This window comes from Stegostoma tigrinum, chromosome 32 (genome assembly GCF_030684315.1).
Source record: "Stegostoma tigrinum isolate sSteTig4 chromosome 32, sSteTig4.hap1, whole genome shotgun sequence".
Classification (NCBI taxonomy): Eukaryota; Metazoa; Chordata; class Chondrichthyes; order Orectolobiformes; family Stegostomatidae; genus Stegostoma; species Stegostoma tigrinum.
This window is the reverse complement of record NC_081385.1, coordinates 8,736,063-8,757,074: the sequence shown is the minus strand read 5'-3', so window position 1 is coordinate 8,757,074 and position 21,012 is coordinate 8,736,063. Positions and strand designations below refer to the sequence as shown.

Here is a 21,012-nt window from a genome sequence, read left to right as displayed (position 1 = left end):
CACAAAGAAACAGGCCAACTAAGATCCGTTTAGGTATCTACAGGCAGGCCCTGGATTCAGAGAAAGGGGCATTAGTCAAAGGAAAACTAGTTCAAACTGAGAACGAGCTCAGCCAGGCAAAGGGACAGTGATAGTGGATGGGGTTATTCAAACCTTCCTTCGTGGAAGAAGTGGAGGGCCTTCATATCAACCTGATGAAGGATGGACTTGCAGACGGGTTGCATATCCATGGTAAAGAGGGCCTGTGCCCGGGCTCAGGAAAGTGGAAAGACACAGGGTGAGGGGAGAGAAAATAGTGTCAAAGTAGGAGAAGTAAGTTTGTTAGGGCAAGAATAGGCTGAAACGATGGGTCTGCCAGGGGAGGCCTGTTTATGGATTTTGGGAAGAAATTAGAAGCCAGCTGGATGAGAGATTGAGTTGAGAAGCTGCTGAGACAAGACCTCAAGAAGTCAAATCAATGACAGCCTCGAAACAACTGCTTGTTGTTCATCATCACTAGTGAGGAGAAAGGAAGAAGTGCTCTTGAGCTAGTGCTCAACCCCTCCAAGGTAAAGGTCAATAAGCCAGATGACAACAGCACTACCTTTGTCAGCTGATTTGACAACAAAGTCTTGGTTAGATAATAATTGTCATTAATTATTGACAATTATCTGATGACTACCTTTCAGCAACTTCAGATCTTTTCCTTCTTTCAAAATCTTCAACATTTTGCTTCTTTCCATCTCCATCTTCCCGCTTTTGGAAAAGAAACAGAATTTTGATTGTAACCTGATACTTTGTTTAATTTCTTATAATAAACACATACCATTTCATATATTGATCTTTTGACAAATTCAGAACAAGATGTTTAGCTGATAATCCAAAAAACTATTACGAACCTAACAAAGTAATGATGGTAACATAGGAACAGGAGGGGACCATTCACATTCTTGAGGCTATTTGGCCATTCAGTAAGATCTTGGCCGATCTGTACTCTGCCCAGCTTGGCCCTATATTCTTTAATACTGTTGGCTAGCAAAAAATCTATCAACTTTAGATTTAAATTATTCAGTGAATCAGCAGCTATTGCTTTCTGTGTGTGAGAGAATTTCAAACTTATGCTACTATTTGGGAGAAGTAGTCTTTGCTAACTTCTCTCCCGAAAGGTCTGACTCAAAATGTTCCCTTGTCTGACTTCTTATACAGCAAAGAAAAGTTACGCTGTACCTATCCCATAAGTATTCTAAAAACCTCATACAAATTAAAAATTAACTTTCTGTATTCCAGTGAATACAGTCTGGTTTATGTAGTTTGTCTTCATAATCTACTGTATCTGTGAATCCCCAGTTACATTTTGGTATTTTTTCACTGTCTCTGATGTATCCTAAGATATGTTGCCTGGAGCTGTATACAGTACTTCAGTTGTTATCTAACCAGGATTTTGTATAGGTGTGATCTATCACTTTATATTCTGGCTCTCTCTACGTCAAAGCTGACATTCGCTTAGCCTAACAAAAACAGAAATTGCTGGTAAGGTCAGAAGAACTGGCAGGATCCGTGAAAAGAAATCAGATTTAACATTTCGGGTCCGGTGACCAGTTCTGAGCAAGGATGCTGCCTGACCTGCTGAGCTTTTCCAGCAGGTTCTGATTTTGTTTCTGATTTACAGGATCTGCAGTTCTTTTGGTTTTTATTCTATTAATCTTCCAGGTGTTTTTCTGCACAAGCAATACATTTTACTAAGTGTTATGTAAATCTTAAAAATTTTTTTTTTACTTTCTACTGGTCCTAGCTTTAAATTATTTTGAAAATAACCAGACCTATCCCTTCTTCAAACTTGAGTATCACTGAACAAGACACATTGTCAAATGTTAGTTTTTTTTAAAAGTATTCACTTGTGGCATATGGGCACCACTCTGGCCAGCATTCACTGCCTGTTCCTAGTTGCCCTTGAGAAGGTGGTTATGAGCTGCTTCCTTGAATTGCTGCAGTCCGATAGATTAGGTAGACCCACAATGTAGTTAAGGTGGGAATTCCAGGATTTTGACCCAATGACAGTGAAGGAAGTTAGTATATACAGATTGACAGAGGACAACATTTTCAATTGCTTTTGCTTGTCAAAACAAAAAGGAACTGTTTGTGACTTTTTCCCAGCTTATTAAAAATTCTAGGACCCACAGATAGCAGAAAGCAAAAAACTGAAAGTGCTCGGATCACCATTTTATAATATAAAAACTAACTTCCCAAGACAGAGCAGAAACCTCTTGACATTCAGAGTACCATGTCAACTCCAGAACGTGGCCACACCTCAAAACATGTAACAAACTCCATTAATTCAGTTATGACAAAATTTAAAATAACTATGGAGGTTTTGAGATAACAAGGTGTAAAGCTGGATGAACACAGCAGGCCAAGCAACAGAAGAGCAGGAAAGCTGATGTTTCGGGCCAAGACCTTCTAGGCCTGAAACGTCAGCTTTCCTGCTCCTCTGATACTGCTTGGTCTGCCATCTTCATCCAGCACTACACCTGGTTATCTCAGTTTCTCCAGCATCTGCAGTTTCTACTATCATGAGTTTTTGTTTTCTTTTTCTTTAGTCATTTGTGGAATGAGGGTGTTGCTGGCTAGGCAGCATTCATTGCCCATCCCTAATTGCCTAGAGGGCAGTTAAGAGTCAACCACATTGCTGGGGGTCTGGAATCACATGTAGGTCAGATCAGGTAAGGATGACAGTTTCCTTCAAACATTATTAGTGAACCAGACGGGTTTTTCCAACAATTGACAATGGATTAATGGTCATCATTAGACTCTTAATTCCAGATATTTATGGAATTCAAATTGTACCGTCTGCCATGGTGGGATTTGAAACTGGGTCCCCAGAACATTATCTGCGTTTCTGGATTAACAGTCCAGTGATAATAGCATTAGGCCATTGCCTCCCCAATAAATACTGAATGTTGCAGTGGATTAAACATTGCCCTCTCACTTGGGTTGTGGATGAGGTTGTAGACTTGCTCACTGAGTCGGCGCGTTTGATTGCAAACCGAGGCATATACAGAACAACAGGACAGAACACCAACGTTTCACCAGAGGCACACTGACAATGTTACCTCGCAGGGTGATGAAACGTCTGCAACCAAACACACTGGCTCAGTGAGCAAGTCTACAACCTCAATGCCCTTTTACTTTTGGGTTCCAATCCAGTCCAGTGTGAAGATGACAAAAAGCTTCTCTGTTTCCAGTAACAGAATGTGAAATATTTATGCAATCCCATTCAACAGAATGCCACAAGTGCAGTATGGTTGCACTTCAGAAGTTGGAGTCGAGGCCCATTGCTTAGCTAAAGTGCAGAGTGAGTCTTCCTCTACATCTTACCAAGTGGTTGATTCTGGTCCTGGATGCCCGAAGAATGGAAAATACTCCATGTTTTATAATTGTAATTTTAAAGGCTGTAGGGGATTTCTGTGGTCATTTGGGATAGTTAAGTGCAGCTGCCAGTTCCACCACATGCTATTACATCACTGAATGTAATTATACAAGTCCTTATTTACAGCCCTTTAGCATTGAGAAGGTGACTCTGCCATCTGTTCTTGGGGGTACAAACACAGATAAACAGTCCAGAAATAGAATTCTCCAAAACAGCTGAGAAGCCATGGGAATTCCTAAACAGAATCAACAGACGGAATCCCCAGCATCATACTGCAAAAATATCAAACTGGCATTTCTATGACAGGTTGTTTTCCATTAAATAACTCCTTCTGGATTATGATACTAATTTACTATCTTACCCAGAAAGTGTCAGTAGATTGGAATATTTACACCAATTTCATAGTGTACTATATCTGTTCTTTCTTGCAACTAATATATGAGGTAGACTGAAAATAAGCCTATTGAAATACCAGCATTATAGCATTGATAATAAGTTACTTAGAGCTGAATTCGACTAAGATCATTTTAGAAAGGTAATAAACACTACCAATTGACTACAGTGTTAACTATCCAAATAAACATCATCCCTGAATACAATATCAACATAGTTACATACCTTTGTCCTCTTGAAGGAAATTAAAGCTTATTTCTCATATCAATGAACTACACCTCTGCCAAAGATTTTAACCAGTTCTGACATATTAATTTCCTTGAAACAAAACCACCTAATGAATTGTCAATGATTTATTTGACTGTGGGGAACAGTGCAGCAATCCTAAGACAGACTGATTATATTTTAAAGTGGGATGTGAATTTTCCAGCAATTAGCACAAAGGACTGCACAACAAGAGATAACAAAATGTGGAGCTGGATGAACACAGCAGGCCAAGCAGCATCTTAGGAGCACAAAAGCTGACGTTTCCGGCCTAGACCCTTCATCAGAAAAGGGGGATGGGGAGAGGGTTCTGAAATAAATAGGGAGAGAGGGGGAGGCGGATCGAAGGTGGATAAAGGAGAAGATAGGTGGACGAGAGAGTTGCAGTGGGAGAGGGATCCTCTGAGGTATGTCCAGAGGGAGGAGGGTAACTTCTTCAGGTTAGACATCCCTGGGAGAGGCTTTGCAGTGAGGTTAAAATTATATCAGAGATAATGGGAGTTCCCATTGTCACACCAGTTCTTCAATGTCCTTTAAAATTCAGTACATTCACTCAATCTTCTGAACACAGTCGAATGGGCTTCTAGTAGACAAGCACCCCTTGTAACTCCTTGGTCTTTAAATCTCTGTACAATTTGTCTCTACGAACACAGGATCCGTCTTCATTGTCACTCTTAAGCCAAGATTAGTTTCTTTCTGCTTTTGGCTCAGCAGTGCCTATTGTGGAACATCTTACCTAAATCTCTGTCTTATTGATTCTAAGACTGAGAGTCTGTACCAGCAAAGCCAGATCTACATTCTTTGTGTCGAGGTGTTGAAGCTTAGACCTTACGGGAATCAAATATTGGCTTGAGTTTCTGTCTCCTTAACAAACAGACTTCAGGGTTTATCTTGGGGCAGATTTCAGTGGAGATCACACCCGCTTTGCCCAAACTGCTCCATTTTATCTTCCATGAATGAAGACAGTTTAAAAATGCTCCTGTGAAATTCAGCTTATGTAAAAACAGCAAAAGGCCAAAAGGATTTCGCTCACATTGATATGCACAGCTTCTGATGTTCTCCAGGAAGAATCATTACAATTTTCTTTTTGATATTGCTCGCTCAGTGGCAATCTTATCACGCCACTCATGTTTGCTAATCCAGGGAATATCAGGGATCTCAAGCCTTATTGGCTTTAATAATTCATTTACATTTACATGTTCTGTCAATTTACCAGCAGAAGCTTTAAGAAATATTTAGAAAATGCAACTTCTGACTAACTAGTCCACTGTTCTCTGATATCCCAAAGGAATGGCAAGAGTAATAAGCCTGTTGCTACTGATACAACTTTGGAAAAGGATCGGTTTACAAGTGGAAGAAATCTGCTGCAAATGTCCTTGGTCCACGCACAATAAAAGCCAAGCTTTGGCAGAATACTTGCTTATCATTAGCATTCAACTGAAATGTAAAGGGATTCAAAGAGGATACCTCTCTGACACAGTCAAATTGTTTAATCGGCCACCCCATTGCTTAGAAATTGTGGACAAAATATTTCAAGATAATTTAATCATTTTAACAACATCCAAAAGATAGCTCTATTTTTAATTGTTAACATGTCAGTTTGACTAATGGCTATTGCCATGCTGGTATATTGGTTATGATGAGGCTTCAACTGCAGCTCTATTGCATCTAGTACAGATTTGCTGGTCCTCAACAGTGGAAATATGCAGGTGACAAGGACAGATTAAATTAGAAATCAAATCAAATAATTTCATAAAGACTTTATCTAAAATCTCCTCATACTAGGATCAATATTTCAATCACCTCTTTAACACATAGCCATTTCACACTATGTTAGCTGGCAATTTCTCCTGCACAGTCTAGTTGCAGGTTTTCCCTCTGTCAATGAAAGGGAATGCTCAATTAGAGTGTAAAATAATGGTTTCAATAAAGCAATTCAACATCAAAACAAAGAGAGAAGAGACGATTAATAATTTGGACAGAAGTGAAAAAAGATAAATCCTCTGCCATCTTTTGCAATGGGATGCCCATATGAGTAAACACAGAAGAAGACTGCACAACTATACCAAAGCTGATATTGTACAACTTAAGGCAGCTCCTCAAAATGCAGTAACATCTCACAGTTGGTGAACTTGAAACTGTCATATAGCTACAGAGTATAAAAGGAAACTGAATTTGATCTCTTTACCTCGGGTGTAAGTTGTAAGTCTAAGGCAGGTGACAATGTTTCCACATCTAAGATTCTTTCTACTGCCTGAATCTGGATCCCTAGATCCTAAATAAAATAGGGATAAAAGGGATAAATGAACAATTTAGAAAAAAAAAACCTGAATACAGTTTCTACACAAAAATCATCATATTTAATGTTCTTGAGAAAATACTTAAAGATATTTAACTAACATTTGATTTCAACTGAACATAAGTAGTGGCCTATTATTGAGAAATCAAGTATACTATCATAACAACTGCACTTGCATTCAAATAATTTCCTCCCAGATTTCCATGCCAGGCTTCATCAGAGACACCTGGCAAGAATTTTTTCATGGGCACCTGGACCTTGTTTGCATCCTCAAATTTGAGTAAGAAGCTACTGCTGGGATTTTAATTGTGAAAACTGGACTCATAATGCCTAATGCATTAATAAATTCCATCATGATGCTGTCAGATCATAAACATGACAACAACCAGTTTCCCAAAATAATAGCCAACTGACAAAAATGAGCAGCCTGTGACCTGTTTTAAATTACTCATTAATAGGCAATTTGCTTGTTGACAAGACAACTGACCCAATTATCAGCCCACTCTGTAACATCAGGGGACAGGGAGTAAGCCTAGGAAGGCTGTTTTTTTTTCACCAACTGTTGTGAAATGATGGGAAGGAATTGGGGCATCCTACAGTTCATCAAGGGTACCACCATCACCAAGATGATGCCTAGACTATACTTCAAAAAGCACTCCTGGCTATCCTCTCCTTCTCTAGAGTACTTAATATCTCCTGTTCAAAAATCCAACATTAACCCTGAATCCAGGATCCATGTTGTCTTCTTCTCAAGTCTGTGTGTAGTTCTGGTAGTGTGTATTATTTATTTCTGGTGCTGTTGGGACTACAAGAGCTTTAGGCCCAAGCACCCACTTCCATTGAGAAAGCAGAAACCTTGCAGTGTGTTTAAAAGGTTCCCACCTGCAGTGTTATGTTGCCCAGGGGCAGTCCTTTTTTTAAAAAAAAAGTCAGTTGCCTTGTGACTTAGAATCTTGTCCACAAATTTCAATCAGCCCTTGCTCCTTCCCACCACTACCTCAGCAAACCCAGTCCTAGGTAAGATGTACTTAGGTTTGGCAATGAGGAGAATTCTTCTTACTGAGAGAGTTGTGAATCTTTTGATTTCTCTACTTCAGAGGGCTGTGGAAGGTCAGTTTTGAGTGTGTTAAGAAGAAATTGATAGATTTCTGACTACCAAAGACATACAGGATTTTAGAGGTGAGTGGGTAAAAGGCACTTAAGCATTTGATTAACCACGATCATACTGAATGTTGCCATTGGTTTGATGGGCTGAATAGCTAGTCCTGTTCCCGTGTTCCTAGTTCTATGTGGAAAAGTCACTCAATATAGTTTACCCCAGAGTAAGCAATTAACGGACAGAGGTTGGTCTCCCTGTGTAACAAAGGGTGACAGGTGAGTTCTCAAATCTGGAAGGTCAATCAGCTACCTCGAAACCTGAAATAGCAGCAGGATGTAATGGACAGAAGGTAAGGGAGAGAATGTTTCAAAATAGAAGTTCCCTCTATCTTCAAGAAGGCCTATGCCTGCCTGGCCATCCTCAGAGGGCTTCTAAATCTGCATGAACTGCTGGATCTCTGACCAGCTGTTGGGATGTGGCCTTTGGGCAGCTAAATAAATCCCTACCACCTGCAAGAACCTGGAATTTGACTGACAATTCAACCAAGTCAATCTGGAGTAGGCTGGTGGCAACTGTCAGTTAATTGGTCATTGAATCACAAATCACCTACAGTGTGAAAACAGGCCATTTGGCCCGTCAAGTCCACACCAACCTTCTGAAGAGCAGCCTAGCCAGACCCACGCTGCCCCATTGTATCCCTGTAACCCTTCATTCCCCATGGCTAATCCACCTAATCTGCACATCTTTGGACTGTGGGAGGAAACCCATACACACAGAACGTGCAAGCTCCACACTTAGTCGCTTGAGGCTGGGATTGAACCCAGGTCCCTGGTGCTGTGAGGCAGCTGTGCTAACCACGGTGCCACTCCCTTCACATCGTTAAAGTAACACGTCAGGGCTCATATAATGCAGTGATAGTGACCCTATCTCTGAACCAAGAGACCGGGTCTTGCTCCACAGATATGTAATAGCATGTCTGAACAGGTCGATTAGAAAATAAAATCTTTAAAAAAAGGGTAAATTAACACTACAATATGGGGACAAGTGAGCCTTTGTGTAAAACTAATGAATGGGGTCCTGTGATGCAGCCATGTCCCTACTTCTAGCCAGAAGGTCTGGATTCAAGTCCCAGTTTCTACTGTAGAAGTGTATAATAATATCTACGACCAGGTTGATTAGGAAGTATTTGTAACTAATGAACATTAACTTATTTGGAAACATATTGGTCTCAGTTTTAAAGTTGAGATTGTACAATATTGTTACATTTCACTCTATTCAAAGAGTATTGCACGAAGCTTTACTGATTTGTTAAATTATTAATCTTGATTTCCTGAATTAGCTGGTGATAAGACACTATGAATGGAATCCTATAAAGGCCTGAACAAAATTGGCTGTGGTAGGAAATGTGTAGAACCACGTGTGAAATCCAATGGTGCCTTTACATTGGATACAAGTTACTGCAACTTTTAACTAAATCCTAGAAGTCAAGGTGAGATTCTTGTTGGGCAGCAGGGAGTTGTTTATAAAGGAGGATTATTGCTGGTTAACAACCTAATTAACTGCATATCTCACCCCATTAATAAGGTGCCTTTTATCTTATCGTCTGCCACATGTAACACAGATGCTGAGAATTCTTGACGTGGAAGTCCGAGGGGATGCCTGGTGACTCCAGCTCACCACTGACTGTGAATGGCTTACATGTCGGTCACCAAGCAGTAGCTTCTCAAGGCATGCTCGATGGGCAGTGGCCACATGCACCCTATATCCTAGTGACACTTTGAACCCTCATGACGCATCTCTCTTACAGAATGCTCTGCACTTTAATGCTGCACCTGGGAGTGCCATAGTAAATATCAGGGCATAGTTGCAGCATGGATAACTTGTGTTCAGGTATATGCAGCCAGCTTATAGACTGGGCCAGGCTGCATCTCCAGGCTGTTTGTTTGTACTCTTTGCGTTCACTCACTTTAAGCTAACCTGGATGCTTGCAAATTGTGGCCTCTTCCTGTCATGCTTTGTACAGCATCCCTTATCAAAAGATACCAAGCTCTAAGTACTGCAGCTTTGCCTTGCCATTTAGTGCAGATGCAAAGGCAGCAGGCTTGACACAGTCGTCTATGAGTTAAAGGTTTAATTCAGGAGGTCCAGCACAGATGCAGGCGGAATGGTGGCTCAAAGGTTAGCATAGAACATAGAACATTACAGCACAGTACAGGCCCTTCGGCTTTCGATGTTGTGCCAACCTGTCATACCAATCTGAAGCCCACCTAACCTACACTATTCCATGTACATCCATAGCACTATTGCCTCAGCGTGAGAGACAGAGGTTTGATTCCACTCGAGTGACTGTCTGTGTGGAGTTTGCACAGTCTCTCTATGTCCAGTTTCCTCCCACAGTACAAAGATGTTCAGAGTGATGGGTTAGCCATAGGAAATTCAGGGTTACAAGGACAGTGTAGGGGGTAGGGACTGGATGGGCTGCTCTTCTGTGGGTTGGTGTGGACTCAATGATCAACAGCAAGCTCTGATACTGGTCTAGAGGCTTGGACATAGTCAGTCAGCTGTTCAGGATGGTCAGTGTCATGAACCTCTCTTCATAAACAGTGAGGGGGCTAATGTTAGGATGTCCACCAACTGTCCTGACTCATTGTGCCTTATAATGGGCTGTTTTCCTTCTGGAATGAGAGAGACACGAATAGTATTAGAGATGCACTGACCTGGGTGGAAACTTCAGACCTCATTGTCATGGTGTGAGTCATGACCTCCTCTGCTGTACTTGGGGAAAGGGGGCATCCCATTTCACCTCCATTCCATTCACCAGGGCCATCTAGTTCCTGTCCATAAAGCAAGGTGCCAACTTAGACTTCTCTGCCATATCCAGAACAAATGTTAGGAATAATCTAAGGCAGCATTGGCTAATAGTATTTGCCCAGGTGCACAAGGGCCTTTTAAAGATGGCACTGGTGCTAGGGATGCTGGCCAAATCCAGATTTCTCAGGAGGGGTGAGTTATTCCAGGTGGGTTGAATGGTAGAATGGGGCTAGAAATAGGATGAGAGAAGTGCGAAGGGGTGTGGTATGTACTTAATGAGATAAGTCTGATTAGAAGAGGCACGAGTGCTTACTAGGCTTCATGAAGAAAGCCCTCCATTAAACTTGACAAAATTAAATTTAGCCAAAAGAAACCTGTAAGAATCACCCCTATAATATTGTGGGATAGAGCAATAAGTACTGATGATCAAAGGTTTTATTTTTAGCTTTTTCAAAGTTAAGCAACCTCATCAAGGACTGGTAATACTGCATCAGTAGACTAAGGAGGGTAAGTAAAGAGAAAACCTTTTTTTGCTCTTCGCTGAAACTCTGTTGAAAACGCATACGTGATCAGGTTTGGGAATGTTTGGGAATACTGAACAGAATGCCAAGAGAAGATAATACTTCAAGGAGAGGGCAGGTAACAAGAAAAGATAGTATTGACAGCAGGGTCTGAGTTTACTCATTTGCTTCCCCCTACCCACACACAAAGCTAGCTGCTTTGACACTGCAATGTTATAAGTCATTTTAGAATCAATATTTAAACGTAGACTACAAATTTGACGATATAATTTAAGATAACCATCAAGAACTGGAAGCAGGTTCTCCCTTTCATTGTTTAAAGATGAATGCATCAATCTTCTCACTTTTGTTTCAATTTGATGTCCTATATCTAACATACCAAATATATATCACTGGTCTCTTCTAAATAAAACTCAATAGAATCCTGTCAGGTAACACTTGCAAACATCAACTGAGGCATAAACGTTATCATGAGGGCTGGCAATATAAAGCTACTCTGTGCAATAAGCAATTTTATAATCCAACCATCTCAAAACACTTTTGACAAGAGGAATTAATGGCATTGTTCAACAGGAGATAGACATTAAAACACTAGATACACAAATAGAATCACAATTATTGACAATGATAAGGCAAGACGATAGAAGCATTTTCATAACAACATCCATTAAGTAAAAAGCTTTACAATTCTTCTTGATAGATAAACATCACACCTATGGAGAAATGATGGATGACTGAGTAAATGTACCATTTATAAATGTACATTCACATCATTAGGTGTGCCCATTAATTTCTTTATGGGTTTTTAACAGCAATCAACAGAGGTTACATGGTCATTAGGTCAGCTCTTTATTCCAGTTTTAAAAAAGCAAATTCAAATTTCACCATCTGCAAAGGTGGGATGCAAGCCCTTGTCCCTCAGAATTTGCACCTGTGGGTACTGGATTAATAGCCCAGTTACATAACCACTTTGCCATAATTTCCTTCCTTAACTGCCTTATGTACCTAGTTTAGTACCCTATCTGTGAGGAAGTTGCTGATGGTAGGGAGGGAAGGATTTGCGATTAAAACCACCCATCCTTGGGCTGCAGGCATCAAAAAAAGTCATCCAATCAAGATTGCTAAACAAGAATCTACATGGATAGTGGACTTTAGGTGTAAATAGGATCAAGTTCAGTTATGAAGTCACAGCCAAATAAACTGATGTTACATTTTGTGAAAAGTCATACTTCCTCAATTCGTTCATTGGATATGGGTATTGCTGGCAAGGTAAGCTTTTATTAGCCATACCTAACCGCTCCGTGAGATGATGGTGCTGAGCTGCTGTCTTAAACCACTGCAGCCCTTCTGGCACAAGTGTCCCAAACTGTCATTAAGAAGGGTTTCCAGGATTTTGATATTGCAAAAGTGAAAGAATGAGAATATAATTCCAAGTTGGGACAATGTATAGCTTGGAGAGGAATCTGCAGGTGGTGGTATTTCCATGCACTAACGCCCTGTCAGTTTAGGTTGCAGAGGAGATGCAGATTTGGAAAGTGCTGCTGAAGACTCTTGATTAGGTGCTGCATTCCCCTTATATACACTGGTGCCATTGTGTGTTGATGGTGAGTAAATGTTTGAGTTGATGCATGGGCTACTTTGCCCTGAATGGTGATGGGCTTCTTCATTGCTGATCCAGGTGAGTGAAGAGAATTCCAAAACACCTCTGATTTACATGCTAAATACACTTTGGGGAAGCAATATGTAGAAGGTTGAACAAGGACGCTGCAATGCTGGTCCTAATCTTGAGGATTTAAGTTGTACAAGTGTTAGAGGGAGGGTAAGGGGAGCATTTTAGTGATACCATAGTACAATTTAAGTTTGTCACGGAAAAGGAAAAAGATAGCCTGTAAGAAAGAATTGGATTGGGGAAGACAGATTACATTAAAATAAGGCAGACTCTGGCCAAAGTAGATAAGGAAAAACTACTGGTAGGAAAATCTACAGCAGAAGAGTGGGGTCAAAAAGGAAATGGAAAGAGTACAGGTCCAACATGTTCCCTCAAATATGAAATTTAAAAGCAACAGTGTAGAGAACCCTGGATACCTCGGAATAATCAGTACTGGTTAAGAAGGGAAAGAAAGCTTTTAGAAGCTACAATGGGATCAAATGAACAAAGTACCTAGTGGAGTACAGACTGTACAGGGGAGAACTTAAAGTAATTAAGAGAGCAAAAAGGGAGCATAAAGAGACAATGACAGGTAAAATTAGGGAGAATCCCAACATATTGTCTAAGTAAAATAAGGCCAAGAGGATAACCAGGGAAAGAACAGTGCCACCAGGGATGAAGGAAGAAATCTGTGCATGGAGCCAAACAGCAATTACAGTGTGTTAAACTAGTAGTTCATACCTGTCTTCAAGTGGGAATAAGAGGATATATAACAAAGTGTGGAGCTGGATGAACACAGCAGGCCAAGCAGCACCTTAGGAGCACAAAAGCTATGTTTCGGGCCTAGACCCTTCATCAGAAAACGAACAAGAGGATATGTGTGCAGAATTCAGGAATGGGGACTGTGATATTCTACAGCAGATTGACGTAGGGAAGGAGGGGGGGAGGGGGAGATTTTGAAGCTGGTGAAGTCCACATTGATACCATTGGGCTGCAGGGATCCCAAGCGGAATATGAGTTGCTGTTCCTGCAACCTTCGGGTGGCATCATTGTGGCACTGCAGGAGGCCCAGGATGGGCATGTCGTCTAAGGGATGGGAGGTGGAGTTAAAATGGTTCGCGACTGGGAGGTGACAATATACTACATTGGCAGATATGCAGGTGAACACCTGCTTAATATGGAAAGTCATCTTGGGGCCTGGGATGGGGGTGAGGGAGAAGGTGTAGCACTTCCTGCGGTTGCAGGGGAAGGTGCCGCGTGTGGTGGGGGTGGAGGGGAGTGTGGAGCGGACAAGGGAGTCACGGAGAGAGTGGTCTCTCCGGAAGGCAGACAAGGGTGGGGATGGAAAAATGTCTGGGTGGTGGGGTCGGATTGTAGATGGCAGAAATGTCGGAGGATGATGCGTTGTATCCGGAAGTTGTTGGGGTGGTATGTGAGGACGAGGGGGATTCTCTTGGGGCGGTTATTGCGGGGGCGGGGTGTGAGGGATGTGTCGCGGGAACTGCGGGAATATTACCAAGTTTACTTTGTCCCATGACATATGCAGTTCAGTTTCAATAATTTTATTAAAACAGTGTTTGCAACATCAGTCACTGTCTGGGATCCACAATAATACCACAGGAAAGAAAGATACAAGGCTAAAGAGCGATTGTTTGTATGTTGCTGTCTATGACCGCACACTTTTCTTTTGGAAACTAGGCTGAAAAATTACCTCAGTGAATGGTAGTAACTTTTGTGGTACATTTCACAGTCCTCCAGGGTGTTTCTCACATGCTGTCTTTTAAGATAATGAAGAGTAAAGTTTGGTGCAATTGCATCAGTTTTCATGGGAGCATTACTAAAGTGTGAGCAGATAAACTGAAATGCATTATGTAATACCTTCCAAGATGCAGAATATCCCAAAATGCATCACTGCAGAGCCCTCTTTGAATGTAAAGACTGTTATAAAGGAAACACAGCAGTCAATTTGCACAAGACAAGCACCCACAAACAGCAATGCGAAAGCTGCCAGCTGATCAGTTTTATTTTCATAACTTTAGTTGAAGGATTAACAACACATAAATAGAACATACATTCATAAAGACTGGTCCATGCCAATGTTTATACTCCAGACAAGCCACCTCCCATTCCTGTTCATCTAACTGTAATAGCATCGCCTTATTTTCCATTCTTTCTCGCGTTTGTCCAACTTGACTTTAAATGTATGTATGCTATTCAATTCAATTACTCTATACAGTCGTTTGTTCTACATTCCAGCTACTGATACTCTCTGGGTGAATAAATTTCCGTTGAATTCCCTCGTGGATTGATTCGCTACTATGTTGTATTTATGGCATCTAGTTTTGGTCACACCCAATTGAGGAAACATCTTTCCTCCATCAATCAAGCATTATTGGAAGCGGCATTGCTTGAGTGCCACAGAATGTCAGATGCTTCATCAAATACGGAAAACAAAATATGCACCTGATAGATCAGACATGCTCTTGAATATTAATTTTAATGCTATTACAAAATCTTACAGTATAGAAGAGGCCCATGAGTGTGTACTGTCAAAAATATACTATTACCTGTATTTGACCCATTTTCTCATACAAGGCCTCTAGCTTTCAATGTGATGACACTTCAAGTGCTCATTTAAGTACTTTTTAAAAGGTTATGAGGATTCGTGCCTCAATTAATCTATCTTGCAGTGCATCCAATACCTCTACCAGCCTTTGGATAAAAATGATTTTCCACAAATCCCCACTAATCCTCCTGCCTTTCACTTTAACATTATGCCTCCTGTTCCTGACCCTTCAAGTAAGAGGAACAGCTGCTTTCTATTCACCATGTCTATGCCCGTCAATAGTAAGACATCTCTGTCAGGTTCTTGCTCAACCTTCTCTGCTCCAAATAAAACAACCCAATCATATCCAGCCTCCCCTCAAATCTGAAATGGTCCTTTCCAGGCAATATCCTGATAAATCTCCTTTGCACTCCCTCCGGTACGATTACATCCTTCCTATAGTATAGGTGACCAGGCTGCGCACTGTACTCGGGCTGTGGCCTAAACAGTTGGCAAATCCATAGATAGTTCTATAAAGGTGAAGTGATTTCACTCAGCAAGCCTTTCAGTCAAAGCCAAAGCAGTAATACCTTTATGGTTGTCAATAAAAATCATTATTGGTTTGGAAGGAAAAATTATCTTCTGGATTTCTATTTCTAAAGAAATCACTTTAGTTTCCTCAGGCTATCTTCACTACGAGTCAAAAGACGTGCCAAGAGACTTGCATATCTTATTTATCCATAATGCCAAGGAGACAGTAGAATGAGGGAATCCCCAACAGGCCCATAAACTTCCATGTATCTTTTCAACCTTGTTCAGTAAAAATAACCTAGTCATTCAAAAGTTTACGGTGAAGTGTTATTACAGATCTCAAATGATTGTCAGATAACATGAACTGTATGACATATGAAGGGAAAGCTACATTAAAGAAAGGGATAGCTACCATAACCAAGCTGTTACATGCACGAAAGGCAACAGAATCAGCATCATTATATTTCATAGCAAGATTAACACATGGAAAAAGGTGGTTAGAATTCTTGTTACTTTGGAAATTTTTTCCTCAATTTCAAAACTGAGTTATGTTCTAGAAGTTTCCTGGTTTATGCAAAAATGTGGGACAATAGTATTTTTATTCAAAAGCAAAAATATTATTTGTGTACATTACACAATTTTAGAACAGTACTTTTAGAAAAGGAAAATAAAAACTCATGTCAAACCCTAGAAACAGAAAGCCTAGAGCTATATTGTTTACTGTACTGAATTGTTGCAGGACCAGTGACATCAATGAGGAGAAGGCAGTAAAGACACTTGTTGGCATTAAGGGTCGACATTGCATTAATTTGTCATTTCGCTCTTGTTAAATAAGAGGAGTGAGCATTCAAACCCCATTCTAGGACTAGATTAACATAATGCAGAATGAAATCAAGTCTTTTTATTTCTTCTTTTTTCATGTGGCTTTTGGAACAGAATCTCTTATCACAGTTTTAATATCAAGTTCCCTAACCAGACCAATGCCCTGCTGGTGAGCAAGTGAAACTCAAAGATGTTGCCTTGAAAATTGGGTTCAGGGAAAATGTAATTATTTGTTCCTTGATTTGTTTAGGGTTTCCACAGTTTAAGCCATTCAAGGTTTTCAGGTACAACTTGCACATCAGATGGCCATACCAGCCATGTCCAGGTGTACTATATTGTAAATGTGGCGAAATTCAAACCAGAAATATTGAGATGATAGGTTGGGATAGTGGGTGGAACAACAGATTACTGCTGCTCAACCAGGCCCAAGAGGCATCAAACAAATGTAGTAGTATACGATTCTGGGGAGCCATAAAAAATATTTCTGCAATGTTGACACAACTGGAGTGGCTTCATTTGCCAGTGCATATTGAATCTCCCGATATCTGCAGGGAAACACCTCTGAGAGACTGCTGGCTGACCGTGAGTGAAGCACTTCTGTTGATTAAGGACCTCAAAACACGAGCACATACTCTGAACTTCTGTAGTACCTACAACATACTTCATACCCTATAACTTATTACCTCAATAGCACACCTCCTGGTTGACTGCAAACATCAATAATTTGGGAACTGATCCATCGAGAGAAGTTCCAGTTTCAACTTTCCACAAAAAGTATATACAACCCTTAACTGCTTGAGAATTGGTCAGGGAAGGTGTGGCCAATTGCACCAAAAATGGAACAGGAACAACCCAAGTTTGATCAATCATAAATTTAACTTTTGCTTTGAGAGATCCATTCTTGGCACCATCACAACTTTCAGACCGCAGCAAGTAAAGCTGCTAAATGGATTGTTCATCTTGAAAATGAGCTACGGCAGCTTCCCTAGGCACAAAAATTTTTAAAAAGTTGTAAATGCGTGGTCATGGTGATGGTGCACATTTGTGAAGTCCAAACCTCATGTCCAAGTTAGTTTTTATAACAAGGTTGTGAATAGTCTGGTAAAACGTCACCAACCTGACCTCTAAGCATCAATTACGGAGGATAAGTATTATTAGAAGCTATCTCATGAACTAACGTCAAAAGAAAATGAAATGCACACACCTAATGTTAATTAATGCACAAGGTAAGAAATGGAATTTAATCCATAAATATGTCAGTATTATAATTTTATCTAATTAGAATCTCAAATATGTTGAGTAATTAAGCAAAGAACTACATGCAACAAATTAATTTAGCATTGGGATTATTAACTTGGACTTACAGTCACACAGGTTTAAACTAAAATTAAATCACTCCCAAAAGAATAATAAAGATTCCAATTGGATTTGTGCACTGTATCAAAAGAAACTAGTAAAGCACAAAAACATATTTGGTAATCTCCACACCAACCATTCTGATGTGAGGCTACGGACCTGAAATGCTAACAGTTTCTTTCTGCACAGATACTACCTGACCTGCTGAGTATTTCTAGCATTTTTAATTTTGTCTTGTTTCAGATTTCCAGTATCTGCAATGTTTGCATTTGCCCTATATTCAGTGAGCTAGGGGGAGTAGCCTCACACTTCCTGATTGGCCAAGTTTGATAAACGACTTGTCGTTTGTGAAATGCAACATGTTATTATGCAGCCTGCTGTTCCTAGTACAATGCACTGACTAAAGAAAGATATGAAAACACAATATATTCTCATTCTCTTCAGCATCCAGGTTTTGTGTTCAGCAGTTGTTTCACTCGTTTAATGGTTCATTCCTTGTTTTAAAAAAAGTTATTTTAAATGCAAAAATGTGAAACATGGTCATTAATATGGAAGAAAAACAGAAAAATTGAGCTAAAATTTAATTCACTCTTCTAATGACGCTGACAAAAATGAACAACTGTCCTTAAAATGACAGGAAAATTAAATTGATACAAAGAATCATCAATTGACCGCACTGCTTTATATGAAGCCTGACAGAGTACTTGTTAGTATTTAGAAATATTTTTATCCCTCCCCAGCAACAGAGAAATGATGCGGACTGCTCCCATTGGCAGGTGGCAATGTCACTTCCAGCAGAGTTGAACAGATGTTGGAGGGGCTTAACACTTCTGCTTGTGTGTGCTTACACCTTCTGCATTTTAAACAGATTTAATTGCAAACCTATGCTTCACTTGGAAACGTGCAATACGAAAGCATTGCAATGAAATTAGGCCAGGATGTTAAGATATTCAAAAAGCTTATTTTAAGCAGGCAATGGGATGAGCTTAGTTTTGAATATTTAAGTAGTGCATGGTCCCCAGGGTACTGACATTTTTTTTAAAACAAACACCCACAGAATATAAAAATCAACTTTAAATTAAGCAGGCTTGATTGAAGTGAGCATATTTTCATGCAAGGTTTTGCAATTCATTTGCAAGGTTCTTTGCAAGTAAAGAAATTTGTAGAAAACTGCTCTTTCCATTATTCTTTTTTGCAAAATTTACCTGACATGCTCAAATGGAGGAAAAGTTCACAGGTGTTGCCTATCCTACCAAATAGGCCACTTTCAAGTGTCAGTTAAAGTGTGGGGGAGCTCTTTCCCCACAGCTATGACTTTAAACTATAATCTGGCATCATCTGCACAAGTGATGTCCTTAAATGGTGACCACGAGTAGAAGTTCTGACTAATATTTTCCATTGTTGCTGAGGCCAATTATACTACCTCTCTATCTTATGTGAGAAAAATGGGGAAAATATTGACATGTGCTATATATATAGACACACACATTTCCTTTATGGGCTATTGAAACAAATACAACATATGGTATCAACCACTTGATTACCTTTAACTTCACTGGCATGAATATTCAGGCCGCTTTCATCAATCAGTAATCTTAATGTACTGTATTTGATTTATACATATTTTAATGAAGTTCTGAGACTGGATTTTGAAACAGTGGCAGACTATTTTCGTGTTTTTCAAGGGGTTTAATGATTAACTTTTAAGTATTTTTGTAGCCATTGTGATTATTTTTAAACACAATATGAAGGAAATACTTCCTGGACTGTACTGGGTTTTTGTTTACAGTAGGAGAATTTTACGAGCAAGCCAAGTAAACAGTCATGCATTGGATTCCAGTTTAGAAGGTCATGTTTTTATCCCTTAATTAAAGGAAGCACACACTGCTGGATCAAAAAAGTTTATTTTAGTTTCAGTTTGGGCAGTTTTGCAGGGCCTTAGGTAAAGCCAGATACGTAAAGCAGTTACTCCTCAGAAAATGGAAAAGATCATTTAGAATGGTTAAAGAAATAGGCTACCTTGATGTAAGGAGTTTAGCAAAAGTTCCAGTTCGGTTATTTGAGGATGAGAAAATTAGCTATAGAAAGTTTAGCTATATGGAGGCTTCTGAAAGAGCCTATCAGATACTTCAGATTGGGAGTTGAAGCCACAGTTAAATTAAGCCATGATAGAGAAGGGAATTCTCTCTGGTACATATAGTATAATGGTGTGCTTTTGGGATTAATGGGATTATATTTTAACAGTTTGGTTTATTCTATTATGCCTTAATTTGTTTTACATAATAAACTTTGTTTTAACTGTTTAAAACCAAATCTGCAACACTGTGTGCTTAGGTTTCGGTGAGCAATCACCTCGTTAAAACAAAAAAAAATTATCAAGCCAGATTTCAGTTTGGCATTTGACTTGTCAAGTAATAATATCTGAAATCATAACGATAAAAATAATTCATATTTTCATTACTTTAAGAAGTGGCTTGCTAAAATTTTAAATCCACTGATTAAGGAATTCATCACAAAATGTAAAGAAAATGGCAAATATGAGAATATTGTATTAAAAAAACACCGAAAACAGTTTAAGGCTGCAAGGCGTCAAGGTATCACGAGTCTAAAACAGCTATAAAGCACTTGGGCAGAGGATGATTAAGCAAACTGCAAGCACAGCTTGATTCAGATAACAATACTGTCTTGTAGTTCACTACTAGTCAGCTATAGGCGACGTTGGCAGGTTGACAGGTTAGGCTTCCTTGTGCAAATATTTATCTGAACAGTGCACTGGCTAGGACTGATCAAATGCTCTACAAAATAAAGACTTCCCCTGACAACTACAAGAATATCACTGATGTTCATGTCATGAGCTTTGGACTGTTTCAGTTTTGATCAATGAGTTTTCTTTTAAATAGAATAAACACTCAATTAAGCAAAAGACATCTCCATTTTAAAAATAATTTGTCACTAAATCAATGTTTCAGTTTGCAACTACTGAACTACAGTTTTTCTGCTTGCATTTGTGCCTGTAGCTCCATAAAAGCATTAGCTCAGGTGTTGGTTGTTTTAGTACATAGAGAATGGCAAGAACGAGAGCAATTGCTTGGGTGATGGCTACATAATGGAAACTTTCCAAAAAACTTGAAATTAATAAATAAACTTTCCTCAATCCAATTTTCACCCTTCCTTTCATAGAGGTGCAGGTTCTTAGCAGGGTTAACACCTCTTTTGTTTCATTGATTTCAACCATTCTTCGTCATGGGCACGCAAATGAATTGGCTGGGATTCAGGATTTGGCTTGTGTAAAATCCTTGCTGCTGTCTTGGTTTCTA

The 21,012-nt window shown here is 39.7% G+C and overlaps 1 protein-coding gene across 11 annotated transcripts in view; it reads right to left on the bottom strand.

The window, feature by feature from the left end:
- LOC125466890 (centrosomal protein of 164 kDa-like) overlaps positions 1-21,012 on the bottom strand; it is a 283,480-nt gene that overhangs the window by 68,407 nt on the left and 194,061 nt on the right. For 7 of the 11 annotated variants that reach the window (XM_059639128.1, XM_059639131.1, XM_059639132.1 and 4 more), the window contains 3 exons: positions 10,179-10,295; positions 6,252-6,338; positions 662-735 (listed from right to left, as the gene is read on the bottom strand). In XM_059639128.1, the coding sequence (XP_059495111.1) occupies positions 662-735; positions 6,252-6,338; positions 10,179-10,295 (278 nt within the window). The remainder of the gene's footprint in view (positions 1-661; positions 736-6,251; positions 6,339-10,178; positions 10,296-21,012) is intronic. The other 4 variants (XM_059639134.1, XM_059639135.1, XM_059639139.1 and 1 more) reach the window with 2 other exon arrangements.